Below are 13,910 nucleotides of genomic sequence, written 5' to 3' on the forward strand. Positions count from 1 at the left end.
TCGCAATGCATAGACGAATCCGGTTCTCTCTTCTCGCCAATCTCCTCTGCGCTGCGCGGAACAGGAGAAGGGTGGGTAGATCGTCCGTTTGCAAGGCGAGAATGTGAGGGAAGGGGAAGAGACAGCAGGGGAGAGACAAGAGGCAACAGCTCGAGGCGCGGCGGCGGGGTGGGCTCGCGGCGAGATAGTGGTATACGGACGCGGGGCGGGAGGGTCGACAGCACATTACGAAGCGAGGGGACAAAGGCAAGAAAAGGGGTATGTACGCGCTCAAAAGCAAAGAGTGGATCACGAGATGGGCACGACGACGCCGTTGGCGTCCTTGACGACGACGAGGTCGGTCGGGACCGACTCGTTCGTGTCCATGAAGACGACGCTCGTCTGGTCGAGCGGGTCGGTGCGCACGCCGCGGCGCTCCATGAACGAGCTGTCGGTCGCGAGTGAAGTGGGCGAAGGCGCGGAAAGTCAGCGCGAGGGGGACGATCACGAGGAGGGGAGCGGCGAGACGCACCGGCCGAGGATGACGGGGAAGTAGGAATTCTCGACGAGCATGACCTGCTGCTCGACCGTCTTGGACCCGACCTTGATCGGCCACGTCCCGAGGTTGGTGATGCCGGAAAAGCCGTAGAACCCGGGCGCGGCGTCCTTCGGGATGAAATTGTGCTGCTGCGCAAAGGCGCGAGACATGTAGCAGGCGCGGTGGCCGGATTTCATCTGGGAAGAGGGGTGGGTGAGTGAGGGGAGGAGAGCGAGAGCAGGGAGGGACGGCGCGCACCATCATGCGGACGTTCTGCACGGGTCCGATCGAGCCGATGAAGGTCCGCACGCCGAGCTGTGGTGCGTAGGGATTGAGCAGTCAGGTGAGTGGCACGAAGACAGTCAACGGGCGCCTCAACAGAGACCGGTCCCGCCTCGTCGCACACGCATCCGCGCAACGCACCTGGTTGTGGAACTCCTCAAACTTGATCTTGTGCTCGGGCACGCCCGGCGCGAGGACGCTCTTTGCTGCGCGCTTGCTCTTGCCGCCAATCGTGTCTGTGCCTGCGCTCTTTGCGCTGCGCCGGCTCCTTGCGCTCCGGCCGCTGCGGACGCTTGCGGCGGCGACGTTGTTGTTGTTGACGGTGAGGCGGTCCGAGGGCGAGTCGCTCGACTCGACGAGGTGCATGCTCGTGCCCTGGCGGACGTCGCGCGGCTCCTGGCGGCCGTAGAAGAGGGAGCGGGAGCGGCCCGAGTAGAGGCTCGAGGCGTCGGGGTCGCGGGCGCCGGGCCCGATGGACGAGGACGAGAAGGCGGACGAGGGCGGGAGGGACGAGACGGAGGCGATCGAAGGGTTCTTGGTCGGGATGAGGGGCGACGAGAGGAGGAGCGTCACCTCGGGCGAGTGCTGGTGCCGCGAGAGAAAGACGTCAAAGTCGTCGTCTGCGGGTGGGGGGTGGTGGTGCGCGTCAGTCCGGGGACCCGGAGAGAGAGGGAGAGCAAGGACTGGCCATCGTCGAGGGTGTAGAAGACGTCGCACCAGAGGTACTTGATCGAGATGTCTGCGCCGTCTTCTGGGAGGGCGAGCTTGCGTGCGACGCGTGCGCGGATGGACTGGACCGAGTCGGACGCTGGTGGAGCGAGGGGTTAGCGCGGGACGACGAGGGAAGGAGGCGAGGAGGGGGAGGGACAGACGCTTGAGTTTGAGGGCGAGGGCGTTGAGGGCGCCTGGGCGGATGTCGAGGATGGGCGCCATTCTCGCGTGGCTCTTCCTGGCAGCTCGAGCAGGAGCAGAACAGGGACAACGGGGCGGACGAGGCGGAACCACGGAAGAGAGAGCGTCACCGATCGCCTGCCTTTCCCTGAAGCCGGTGTACTGGAGGGCTGGACAGTCCTACGATGCACTCACAGGCCTTCTGCGAGAAAGCGCAGTCCCTCCCGAGGACATGAACCCAAGTCCGAGGTTGCCGTTCCGCTTGTCGTCCTCGTCGACCCGCGCTCTCTCTCCCCCGCAACCCCGTGCGACGATGAGCTGGATCTCGTCGCCCGCACTCGACGCACCCGCGCGCTGGGCGGCCCTCGTCGACCCCGTCGCGCGCCCGCTCGGCCTCCTCGCCCTCCCGCCCGTCGCCCACCTCGCCCTCGCCAGCTGCATCGCCTCGTTTGCCCTCCAGAGGCTCAGCCAGGCACTCTCGCCCAGAGTATTTCGCAAATACTACCCGACCAGCCGCACAAAGCAGGACGACTGGGATCTGCACATGGTCCGTCTCGCCCGGCTGCCCCACTTGTCTCGCTGCGCCCTCCCTCTGCTCCCGGGCTGACGCAGAGTAACTCCACTGTATCCGCGAACCAGGTCGGGTGGGCTTACGCCTTTGTCGCCGCGCCCATCGCCCTCCATCTCCTCCGCAACCCCTCGCCCCAAGTCGTCGCAGACCCGCTCTTTGGCGCCGCCCTCCCCGAGCAGCGCCTCAGCGCCATCGCCGTCGGCTACTTCATCTGGGTGCGTGGCGTTAGCTGCATTTCCAAAGCCGCGCGAGCGAGTCTGACCGGAACGTGGTGTTCCCTGGCCTCGTTCCTCCAGGATGCGCTCGTCACGGCGCGCCACATCTCGACCCAAGGGTTCGGCTTCTTCCTCCACGGCGCCGTGTGCCTCTGCGCCTTTCTCTTCACGCTCCGCCCCTTTGTCCTTTGGTGCGGGCCGTGCTTCCTCATCGTGCGTCTCGAGTCGCTCCTGGTCCTCCTTGAGTCGCTTTCACTGACTCTTCTCATGTTCTTAGTGGGAGGTCTCGACAATCGTACGTGTCGCTCGTTTGCCACGGACACGCGGAACACCACGTCGAGCGGTGTTCCGCGTCGGCTCTCCGGCGCAGACCTTTCGTGGCTCACGTACCTGTTCTTGCCCCGTGATTCGCAGTTCCTCAACGCCCACTGGCTCTTTGACAAGCTCAAGATGACGGGCAGCGTCGCCCAGATGGTCAATGGCCTCTTCCTCGTGTCCGTCCACCCTCCTCCTCTCCCTCCCCCGAGCCAAACCCCGCCCACTGACCCTCTCGCCCCTTACATGTACCACCGCAGCATCTCGTACATCGTCGTCCGCCTCGTCTTCGGGACCTACAACTCGTACACCCTCTGGCGCCTCCTCGTCCCCTCTTCGTCCGACCCGTCGTTCCAGGCGCTCGCCGTGCGCAAGGTCGGCGCCGTGCGCTGGATGTACCTCGTTCTCAACGTCGCCGCGAATGGCCTCAACTTTTTCTGGTTCCGCCTCATGGTCCTCGCGCTCAAGAAGCGGTGCGCATCCTTCCCTCTCTCTTCTCTCTCCCGGCCACGCGTTCTCTCTCGCGCTCTCGCTCGCTCGGCGCAATTGACGAGACCCGACCTCGCGACCCGCGCAGCTTTGTCCCCTCCCCGAACGCATCCTCGGCGCACAAGGCGCAGAAGAAGCCCGTCCCCGTCGACGGACGCCTCGCAGACCAGGAGCGCCGCGTCAAGGGCGAGTAGAGAGGCGCGAGATATCGCAACCTCGCTCACCGGCGTGCGCTTCTTGCGGACGAGGACGGACAGACGAGACGAGATGGGACGGGAGAAGCTGGGGGGTTCTTCGTATGTCGGCGTGGGGGGGTGGTCTGTCATGGAAAGGTGCAACGTCCCATCCTGTAGGCCTTCATCCGGCACCCCAGTGTGGCCGAGCTGTAGGTCGTCCCTCCTTGCCAATGCAGGTCGGACATCTCGGTGCATCGAGGCCTTCTCACCGCGACGCAGAACGAGCGCACGATGCGTGACGAGCACGTTGCTGTGCTTACAAACGACAAGAGGGAGAAGGCGAAAGAGAGCAAGATCCTACGGCGAGGGAACAGGAGATGAGCGGACTGGCGTCTACGAGGTCACCTTGGCGATGCGAGAAATAACCCTTCCGTCCGCTTCAGCCCGTCCCCCTCAGCGCGCTCCCGCTCAGGTTCAACACGAGCTTCTTCCCCTTGTTCCGCCCCTTCTTCCCCTGCCCGCCTCCTTCGCTCACGTTGACATTGGCGCCCGCCGGCGTGCCCGGCGCTGCCCCTCCTCCTCCTCCCGCAGCAGCAGGCGTCGCCGTCCCGCTCCGCCCGCGCGGGCTCGTCGCGCCCGCAGCGACGCGCTGCCGCCCGAGCTGCTCCTCAAACTCGCCCCAGCGGTCCTCGAACTCGTCGTCCCACGCCGACTGGGCCGACGCGTGCTGTGCAGCCGAGGCGGAGCGGGACGAGGCGTGCAAAGCCGAGGCGAAGGACGGGCGGGCGGCGGGAGGAGGGCGGGCTGGAGAGGCGGCGGCGGCGGCGGCGGTAGCAGAGGAGGGCGGGGACGACCCCGGCGGAGCAGGGAACGCATGCGCATCGTCCCAGCTCGAGTCGCTCGCCGCAAAGCCCCACGGCAGGCCGCCCGCGCCCGCATGCGGCGCCGTCGCGCCGTGCGCGTACGTCGACTCGAAGACGGGGAGGGCGTCGCGCGCGGCCTGCTCGCTGCGCAGTTTCGCGCGGTCCTCCTTGCGCGCCTTTTCGCGCCGCTTGGTCCGCCGCTGCTTGAGCGCCGCTGCGTACGGCTCGAGCGCCTTGCGCGAGACGACGCGCGAGAGGTCGGCTTCGACAAAGACGAGCTCGCTCGCGAGCGGGAGGTGCGACAGCCACTTGCACCGCCGCCGCAGCTCGTCGTTCATCGACCCTTCGTCGGCGCCCTCGACCGCCACCTCGATCGTGTCCGGCATAGCCTGGTACGTGCCAAAGTGGCTCTTGAGAATGCGGATGTCTAGCGGCTGGAGAAAGATGGGTTGCCCCGAAGCCGCCTGGTAGAAGTAGTACGCCGGATCCTCTGACGCCTGCTGCTGCGGCGGCAAGACGTTCTTGCGCTGGTTTGGTCGAGCACGCGCGACCTGCGGCGGCGAAGACGGCGGTGCCGAAGACGTCGACGCGGGGACGAACGGTTGCGCCGTGGAAGAGAGGGGCGTCCCGCCTCGCGAGTGGAGAAAGTCGATCGGGATCGGGTCATGCACGGGCGGGACGGGCGGCGGGAGCGCCGTCTTGCGCGCGGGCTCGTCCGCCTCGAGCTCGCTCGCGCTCGTGTCGGTCACGGGCGGCAGCCGGTCCGCGCCGTCGACAGCGCCCGCACGGTCCTGCACCTCCTGCAGCTCGCGCAGCGCCTTCTTCCGCGCCGTCATGACGGACGTGGTCTTGAGCAACTCGACCTTGGCGAGCTGCTCGTCGACCTTGCTCAGCGCGGCCTCGACAAAGACAATCCCGAGCTCCTCGTCGGTCCCGCCGCGCACGCCGAATCGCCGCAGAGTCTGAATCTCGCGCTCGAGCTCGCGCTTCTCTGCGCTGAGCTCGTCGCGCATGTAGTCGGGCGCGCCGAGCATAAATTTGGCGTAGGTGAAGGCGTCGGGCGTAAACTGCCAGGGCGCGCGGAGCGACTGGACGGCGTCGGAGGGCCAGGTCGAAGAGCGTGGAAGCGCGAGCGTCGTAAGCTGCGGTCGTCGGATAAGTCGCATCTTGAGCGTCTCGCCGGACGAGGAAGACTGCTGAGCGGAGGAAGCGGAACGGGGATGTGCATCGAGCTTCGAAAGCTCCAGTGCGCGAGCAAGATCGGCGTCAATAGGCTCGCCAGGCGGTGCGGATGGATGTGGTGAAGGAGGCTTGGTCGAGACGCCGGAGGGCGTGAACCACTTGACCGATTTCAGGTCCTTTGCGTGGATGAAGCTGCGAGTGGCACGGTGAGCAAGCGGATGCGAGATAGGCCCCTGGGATGACGGACTCGTGGCAAACAGGGCACTTGCGCTCCTTCTGGCCAGGGTCGGCGAGAGCAAGGTAGTGCAAAACGCAGGGATAGCAGAAGACGTGGCCTGGAAAGGCGTGCGGGTCAAGTCAGCGATTGTCTCGGCAGCTTGTTCCGGCAAAAAGACGCACCACACTTGGTCTGTGAAGGAGAAGGATGAGCAAGGATGCACTGAGAAGAGGACGGTAAGCGGAGGGACGCACCATCCTCGCGGCCGTAGGCTCGCTCAAACAGATCGGGCACGCCGGTTTCCCGTGCTCCTCCCCGCCCTGATCGACCCTGTGCGTCGTCACCGAGGCAATGGCGCTCCCGCCGACGGGGAGAATGACTTGGAGGATATCGCTCCAGTCGAGGTGGATGTCGGGATCCGCGAAGTGCACAGTGTAGTCCTTGCCCGGCTGGACGACAAAGCGGTGCTGGTGCACGAATCGCTCCCTGCCCCACGCTGCGCTCTGGTGCGCATGGTGCCCTCCTCCTGCACCGCTGTGAGCGGATCGCCGGGCGGAGCGCCGCGGGAGGTGGGTCGGCGCGGGTGGCGGCGGTCGCGGCGGGAGCGTGAATCCGAGCAGCTGCGAGCGCGCAGACCAAGTCTGTCAGTCACATTCGTTCGCCCTGACCTTCGCCCGTTCGGCGGAGCGATGTCCGGCGCCACTCGACTTCGTCATGCAAGTGCGCGGACACGGCTATCGCGAGGCGGAAAGGCAGCGCACGTGGTTCAAGTCCTGCTGGTCCCTGCGTCCACCGCGCCTCGCTGCGCCTCCACCGGCGGCCGCCGCGTTGCCGCCGCCCCCGCCTCCACCGCTGCTGCTGCCGGCCTTGAGGTGCGGCGAAGTCGACGCGGCAGCAGCGTTCAGAGGCATCCCGGGCAGCTCCTGAGCGTGTCTAGCGAGGTCCTCGAGGTGTAGCAGACTCGCACAGCCCGAGTCCGTGGCGAGCGAGACGCGGCGAAGCGAAGGCAACGCGACGCGAGGACAGCCTCGGACACATCGGAGCGTTCACCCTCGCGCTCTCCCTTGTCCAAGCACAGAATGGGAATACGGAGATGCCATGGTCACTGCTAGAAGAAGGGGAGAAGGTATACACGGAGACAACGAGGAACGAGAGACATGTGGGCAGGCATCTACATCGCCGACTTCTGGCTGACCGTGATCCGGTCTCCCAAGCTCAGCGCGATCCCCTGCGTCTTGCTCCGGATGCGCACGTGCCCCTGCAGCGTCCCGTCCGCGAGCTTCTCGATCGAGAGGTTGGCGAGCGCGTCCTCGCCGAAGAGCGACCGCGCGTACAGGTTGGCGCTCAGGAACCCGCAGTCGCCCTCGAGCGCAGCGTCCGGCGTGAGGCACGCCATGTTGGTCGACGACATGATGTGCTGGAGGTCTGTGTTCGGACGACAAGGCGCGTCAGCGGTGGCCGATAAAGCAGACAGAACAAGTCCGCCGTACAAGCTCGCAGGTCGTCAATGTTAGTGTTGACGTTGACCTTGTTCTCCCACTCGAACTCGGTCCACATGCTCCGGAACTGCACGCGGGAGCACGACAGTCAAGGTCAGCAACATGCGCAGGACAGACAAGACACCGACCAGCGTGAGGCTCCACGTACCTGCGTCTCGTTGCAGTAGCCTGGCGTGATGTAGTCGAGGATGTCGATGTGGATGTCGTTAAGCACGACGCAGTGGCTGTCAGTCGAGCGCTCCGAGTCGTAGAAGATGTTGCCGAAAATGACGCCCGTCTCGGTCGACGACACCTGCGGTATCCAAACCCGTCAGCCCCGCTCGCCAGCGTCATACTGAGAAAAGACGCACCTTGATGGTCGCCTTGAGGCTCTGGAAGGACTGCGGTCCGAGCGTGTACGGGATCGGGCGCTCGAGCAGGCGCAGGTCGCCGAGCGTCGCAAACTCGCACGTGAGGTTCTGCAGCGTCTCGTTCGTCTGGTTGACGATGAGGACGTCGAGGAGGATGTCGAACCCTTGCACGTGCACGTACGCCTCGGCGTACACGGGGTCGCTGAAGCCCGTCAGCTGCACGACGCGCTGCAGCTTCGAGACAAAGTCGTCCTTGACGAGGTCGCCCGCGCCCGTCGCCTTGGTCAGGTCGAGCTCGTACTCGTCGGCGTCGGCGCCGCCGGCCGACTTTTTCGCGAGCTGCCGGAACTGGATCAGGTCGTCGGCCTGCACCGCCTGCGCCCGCTCGGCGCGCCGCTTCTTCTCCTGCGCCTTGGCCTCCTCGTGCTCGACCATCTGTGCGTACGCGCGCTGCGTGTCGCGCAGGAAGATGTCTTCGACGACGCGCGCGCGCTCGGCGCCGCCGGCCGGGTTGTCGAGCTCGGCGAGCGACTGGAGGCACGCGAGGATGCGCTCCTGCGCGTCCTCGTCGATCGGGACCGACGCAAAGTGCGACTGGCCGACGCGGATCACCGACGTCATGACGAGCATGCACTCTGCGCGCAGCTCGTTGACGGCGCGCGGCGAGCCCGACGAGAGCTCCTTGAAGCGCATGACGAGCTTGGTGAGCGTCGCGGCGAGCACCGTCGCCGTGTAAAAGTCGCCGCCGAGGATAAGGGCGCGCAGAGGCGGCTTCGCCGCGGCCTTGACAGCCTCGAGCGAGGCGTTGGCCGTCGACGAAGACGAGAAGACCGTCTCGGTCGCGTACGTCCCGTCGGCGAGGACGCGCGTCGTCGTCGTCGGGACGGGCTTGTTTGACAGCGCCGCCTCGCCGTTGATCAAGTCGGCCTCGGCCGCGCCGGCCGCCTCCTGTTCCGCCTGGTCGAGGAGTCGCTGCTCGGACGCGAGGATGGGCACTTCGCCGATGACCTTGCGGACCTGCTGCATGGCCGCGTGGATCTCGTCGACGCTGTTGGCATACTCGCCGACGATCCACATGGCGCCGCGGAACACCTTTCCGCTCTTGATCTCGCCAAACGTGTCGACGAGCTTGCCGACGATGCCGCTGCGGAGGTCGGGGAACTTTTCGACGACCTCGCGCACGAACGCAATGACGTCGACCGCCGATGCGTTGCTCGCGTCGCCGAGGAAGTCCATGAGGACGTGCACGACGCTCGACGCGACCTCCGAGTGGCGGATCGCGCATGTGTGGATCGTCTGGATCAGGAGCTGGCGGTACTCGGTCGCCTTCTCGAAGCTCGGGTCAAGCGTGCGCGAGAGCTCCTTCTTGAGGAACCCGACGACGTCGTCGACGTTGCGACCCGAGACCATGTCCATCGCGATCGCGAGCGCCTTTTTCCGCACGTCCATGTCGGGCGAGGTGAGGACGCGCAGGATGTCCATGACGAGGTCGTCGAGGACGTGCTCGTGCTTCTGGTGCAGCGCCGCGATGCGCGCGAGCACGATCATCTTGACATTGTTGCTCGGCTCGGACAGGACCAGCGAGATGAGGCAGCTCGCCGCAGCTGTGTGCGTCGAGAGGCAGTCAGTCTCCCTCTTCAAGCCATGTTCAAGCGTGTGCAGCGCACCCTTGACTGCTGCCGGGTTCTGCGTGAGCGTCGTGAGCGTCGCCGCCGCCTCGTACTTGACCGAATGGCTGCCCGAGTTGAGGAGCTCAAAGATGCACTTGATATAGCGCGCCTGCGGTCCCCATCTCAAGAAAGATCAGCACCTTCCCTACGTGGTAGTCGGGCGCTGAGCAGTCTCGCGGACGGAACGCACCTTGAGCGCGCCCTCCTGCGCACCGGACCCGCCGGCCTTGCTCTCCTTGCGGATGAGCTCGATGACCGAGAGCTGCATCATCTCGTCGAGCTGCCCGACCTGGTCGTAGATCGACAAAAAGTACTCGACAGCGCGGCTCGGCGCGACCGCTTGCAGCATCGTAAAGGCGTTGCGGAGCGAGGTCGTGTCCGATTCCTGTCGCGCCACCTACTTCGTCAGTGCATGCGATGGCGGCTGCGAGGGAAAGAGTACGCACGGCAGCCATGAAGGTCTGGATGAGTTCGGGCGCGTCGGGGATGAGGAAGTCAAAGTTCTTGTAAATCTGGAAGACCGCCATGACGGCGTTCTTGCGGACATAGCTGTGGCGGTGTTCCTGCATGTCCACACACTCGTGAGCGGATTGCACTCCGGGCGATCGAGGACGTAGGGGACGCACGAGGCAGGAGCGGCAGGTCGGGATGAGGGGCTCGAGAAGTTCGGGCTCGCGGATCTTTTGGAGGAAGCGGAGGGTTGCGCCGCGGATGTACTCGTTCGGATGTTGCTGCACGTTGAGAGAGAGTCAACATCGCATTGTCTTAATGCATGATGACCGGACGCACGAGGTCATTGCGGATAGCGTTGCTGCGAGGCAGTGGGACGAGGTCAGCCGTATGTTCTCTGCGACGGGAGCGCAGACAAAGGGGCGCACCAAACGAGGATCATCTCCTGCTTGAGCTTGCCATTCTCGTCGAGCTTGGGGCAGATCTCCCAGTAGAAACTGCAGGTGGGGCGACAGAGCGGGAGGTGTGGGTGAGCCAAACGCTTCACTTCAGCCTGGGCACGCGCGGGGACGCACTGCAGGAGCTTCTTGATCTGCTTGCTCTTGCTCGGGAGGACGAACTGGATGATGGGCATGAGGAGGGCGGGCTGCGGGGTTCACGGGCGCGTGTGAGCGCGTCTGCATCTCGCCCTGGCAGCCTCCTGGGCAGTGCGCGGGTGCGCCAGGCTCTGCATTCCACAGCAAAGGTCGCAAGACGGACCTGGGGCTGGCCATTGAGGGTCGAGACGATGATGCGGCGCAACGTGTCGAGCTTGAGGTCGTCGGTGCCCTTTTCGAGCGCGGCGCGGAGGTCCTGCGTCTGGTAGCCGAGGTCGCCCTCGTCGGCGACGAGCGTGAAGCACGGCGTCTTGTCGGCCATGGCGGCGGGCGAGAGCGCGAGCGGTGTCGGGAGAGAGGGGGAGCGGGGAGCGGCTCGGACGGCAGCGGGCGGATGGGCGGGGGAGACTCGGGGGTTGCTGTGCTCGCAGTGCGCGTGTCTGTGCTCTTCGTGCGCGCGCTCGCGTCGAGGGGGAGCAGCCGTCGCGGACAACCCCTCCGCCGTGCCCCCGCCTCGTCCCGCTCTCGCTCTCTCCCTCGTCAACTTGCCCGCGCGCGCCGCTGCTTAAGCGCGTAGTCTCCCTTGACCCTGTGCCGAGCCGCGCAAGCTAGTCCCGCCTGGCTCCATCGCTTCCTTCGCTCCAGACTGCCCGTCACGTCTCTCTCGCGGATGCCACGACCCATCGAGCGCCCTGCAAGGGGCATGTGACAGTTCGACCTGTGATGCTGAGTATAAAGCTCGAGTTGCGAGGGTATCGGACCATAGCGATAGTCGTCGAAGGAGAACGGCTAGTTGCAGGAGAACGCGCTGCCTCTGACGAGCGCCGTCCGCAGGTATACGCGTCTTGCTGTGTGATGAGCTTGCCTGCAGCAGCTTGCGGCTCTGCGTGGGCGCGCTCTGCGGTCCAAATGGTCCCGGGTCTCGTCCGCAGGGCGCGATTTCATTACCTCTGTTCGCACGGATTCGCCGCTTTGGCCTGCAGCGCTTCACCACGCATGATCGAGGATGAGCTGACGCCCGCTTTCCGACGTGGACTGGCAGCTCCTCAATTGCTTGTGAAGATACGAAGAGACCGTCCCCACTTGGGTGAAATCATGTCGGAACGAAAGGGCCGCTCACTTCTTTGAAGGGCTCGAACCGACACTCCTGACCTGCCCACGTCTCCGCACCATCTGCGTAGATTGCTACGCCCGCGAGGGGCACCGCAGCATCGCTACTCCGCCGGGTCCGGAGAGCCCTGTTTCTTGACCTGCTCACGCCTCTGCTCCTTTCTTTTCTCTCTCTCTCTCTCTCGTTACGGCAGAATCTGTTGCCATGTCGTTCACAAGCGACCGCAACTACCTCGCCGAAAAGGCCGAGGAGCTGCAGATCGAAGAGGCGAAGGCGCCTGCTCGCGTTGCCGTCTCGAAAGAGGAGAAGCGCCTTGTCCGCAAGATCGACTTCATCTTCGGCCCGATCGCCTACATTGCCTACCTGATGACCTTCATCGACCGCGCTGCAATCGGCAACGCGCGCATTGCAGGCCTTGAAGCTGACTTGGGCTTGACTGGTTACCGTGCGTTTCCCTTGATTTCGGATTGCGAGGCTACCCACTGACCGTGTGTCGAGTTCTACAGAGTTTAACATCTCTTTGACTGTTTTCTACAGTACGTTCGGGCTATGTCGGCGGACTTAGCGGGCATTTGTCGCAATTGCCCTCTGGTCTGGGAACGCGTGTGTAGTCCGCTCGGTCATGACCTTGACCTGACGCTTGTTGCACGCACAGTCTTTTATGCTCTCTTTGAGATGCCGTCAAACATCGTCTGCAGTGAGTCTCGCGTGCTCCGTAATCGGGAACGCTGTATTGCGCAGAATCTGAGCGCTCGATGCCGCAGAGTGGATGGGCGCTCGCATCTGGATCCCGCTTCAAATCTTCCTTTTTGGGATCATTACGCTCTGCACCGCTTTCATACAGAATTTTGGCCAGCTCATCGCGGTTCGCGTTCTTCTGGGTGCGTGCCGAGTTCTCACTTGCTGCTCGAACTACGCTCATGCGCGTCTTCCCTCGTACACACAGGCCTCGCCGAAGCGGGAGTGTTGCCCGCATTGGCCTTCGTCCTTTCGCGCTTCTACAAGCCCGACGAACTCGTCCTGCGCATCGCCTTCTGCGTCTCGGCCGCCGCACTCGCCGGGGGGTTCGGCGGCCTCCTCGCGTCCGGCTTCATTAGCATCGGGGAGATTGGCTCGCTCGGCGTGGAGTGGCGCAACATCTTTCTGTTTGAGGGCTTGATCACGCTCGTGGTTGGCGTACTCTGCGCATGCTTTGCTGTGTCGGGCCCGTCTGACGCCTGGTGGCTGACTGCCGAGGAGCGTGGTACGTTACGTTCTTTGCCGGGCAACACACTGTGAGTAGCTCAATTGACGCCGGTGCGCCCACACTCGTCCGCAGAGCTCGCTGTCTCTCGCCTGAACCGCGCACACGAAGGCAACGCCACGGGCGCTAAAGTGCAGGGCGACATGCGCTCTGTCTTGCGCTACTTGCGCACTCCGGTACCCTGGATCTGCTCATTTGGCTATTTGAGCACGAATGTTGCCGTGCAGGGCGGTGCGTCAGACTCTCCGCGACGGATTGCGGAGTACATCCAGGGCAGCCTGCTGACAGCCACCATACGCTCAGTTTCGCTCTTCTCGCCGACAATTCTCCGTTCCATGTATCCGGGCATGTCAACGGTTGCTATCCAGCTTCGTTCGTACGTTCGCCTTTCTCGATACGCGTGGCTTCGAAAGTGTGACTTAGTCTAGACATTCACCTTGCTCTCACCCTTTCGCGACATGCAGCGTCCCCCCTTACGTTGTTGCCTGGTTCTGGACGATTGGCCTCGCGTACGCCTCAACCCGCTTGAACCGCCGTGGCATCATCCTCCTCATCGCCATACCCTTCTCAATTGTCGGTTACGCCATCTTTGTTGGCACTGATATGGCCGACTCGTCCGCACGTTATGGTGGGATTTTCTTGAACATCATGGGCAGTGCGTTATCCCGCTCGACGCGTTTGTTTCTTTCAACAGCTCACAACGCTCCGCACAAAGCTTTCCCTGGCGGTCCGATATGGATGGCCTGGGCTATCGGCAGTGCCGCAACTGAGTACAGCTTCCTTCACCCACACCTTGAAGCCGAGGGCACTGACGCTTCTTGTCCTCTGCAGTGCTGAACGTGCGATTGCCTGCGGTCTTGTTCCGGGCTTTGGCCAACTCGGGGCTATCGTAGCCACGTGGACCTACTGTAAGTCCTATGTCTGCACCTGGTCCTGCAGAGCGCTTTTCGTCGTCGGGTACTGATCACAGGTGTTCCCCCCTTGTCCTCCGGCGCTCATTCGTCCCGCACCTTCCTTTTCCGCCACATTGCGACGATCAGTACCTTCTGACGCGCCCAACTACTACACCGGCAACTCGATGGAGCTCGGCTTCTGCTCGTTCCAGCTGCTTCTTGTCATCGGACTCCTCGTTTACATCAAGCGCGAAAACAACAAGCGTAGCTCAGGTGGGCGCGACTACCGCCTCGATATCAAGGAAAGTGAGGATGCGGATGAGGTTGCCCAGCTAGGCTCGCAGCACCCAGCGTGGCGCTATCCCATTTGAATTCCTTTA

The 13,910-nt window shown here is 64.1% G+C and overlaps 5 protein-coding genes across 5 annotated transcripts; 2 read left to right on the top strand and 3 right to left on the bottom strand.

Moving 5' to 3' along the window:
- Positions 1-288: 288 nt before the first annotated feature.
- Positions 289-1,732, bottom strand: JCM10292_007132 (uncharacterized protein; the record flags this gene model as incomplete). The annotated part of the gene is made up of 6 exons (XM_076648208.1): positions 289-427; positions 512-714; positions 776-832; positions 941-1,419; positions 1,488-1,607; positions 1,672-1,732. 6 exons carry the CDS (start codon positions 1,730-1,732, stop codon positions 289-291), a joined length of 1,059 nt encoding a protein of 352 aa, XP_076506155.1.
- A 271-nt stretch (positions 1,733-2,003) lies between these two features.
- Positions 2,004-3,474, top strand: JCM10292_007133 (TLC domain-containing protein; the record flags this gene model as incomplete). The annotated part of the gene is made up of 7 exons (XM_076648209.1): positions 2,004-2,237; positions 2,330-2,476; positions 2,558-2,689; positions 2,754-2,771; positions 2,891-2,970; positions 3,052-3,264; positions 3,369-3,474. The coding sequence occupies 7 exons, from the start codon at positions 2,004-2,006 to the stop codon at positions 3,472-3,474; spliced, it is 930 nt and encodes a 309-aa protein (XP_076506156.1).
- A 421-nt stretch (positions 3,475-3,895) lies between these two features.
- Positions 3,896-6,629, bottom strand: MAG2 (RING-type E3 ubiquitin transferase MAG2; the record flags this gene model as incomplete). The annotated part of the gene is made up of 5 exons (XM_076648210.1): positions 3,896-5,693; positions 5,749-5,836; positions 5,901-5,910; positions 5,973-6,338; positions 6,480-6,629. 5 exons carry the CDS (start codon positions 6,627-6,629, stop codon positions 3,896-3,898), a joined length of 2,412 nt encoding a protein of 803 aa, XP_076506157.1.
- A 260-nt stretch (positions 6,630-6,889) lies between these two features.
- On the bottom strand, positions 6,890-10,605 carry SEC26 (coatomer subunit beta; the record flags this gene model as incomplete). Its single annotated transcript, XM_076648211.1, has 12 exons — positions 6,890-7,143; positions 7,209-7,284; positions 7,366-7,509; positions 7,568-9,171; positions 9,235-9,346; positions 9,428-9,622; positions 9,684-9,800; positions 9,864-9,968; positions 10,027-10,048; positions 10,116-10,184; positions 10,263-10,333; positions 10,447-10,605. The coding sequence occupies 12 exons, from the start codon at positions 10,603-10,605 to the stop codon at positions 6,890-6,892; spliced, it is 2,928 nt and encodes a 975-aa protein (XP_076506158.1).
- A 993-nt stretch (positions 10,606-11,598) lies between these two features.
- Positions 11,599-13,901, top strand: JCM10292_007136 (uncharacterized protein; the record flags this gene model as incomplete). Its single annotated transcript, XM_076648212.1, has 11 exons — positions 11,599-11,839; positions 11,901-11,930; positions 12,050-12,091; positions 12,159-12,275; positions 12,341-12,637; positions 12,713-12,868; positions 12,941-13,013; positions 13,102-13,292; positions 13,353-13,407; positions 13,469-13,545; positions 13,678-13,901. The coding sequence occupies 11 exons, from the start codon at positions 11,599-11,601 to the stop codon at positions 13,899-13,901; spliced, it is 1,503 nt and encodes a 500-aa protein (XP_076506159.1).
- Between the last annotated feature and the right edge of the window lie 9 nt (positions 13,902-13,910).

The sequence above is a fragment of the Rhodotorula paludigena genome (genome assembly GCF_050403205.1).
Source record: "Rhodotorula paludigena JCM10292 DNA, Rt_paludigena_JCM10292v1_ctg14, whole genome shotgun sequence".
Lineage (NCBI taxonomy): Eukaryota > Fungi > Basidiomycota > Microbotryomycetes > Sporidiobolales > Sporidiobolaceae > Rhodotorula > Rhodotorula paludigena.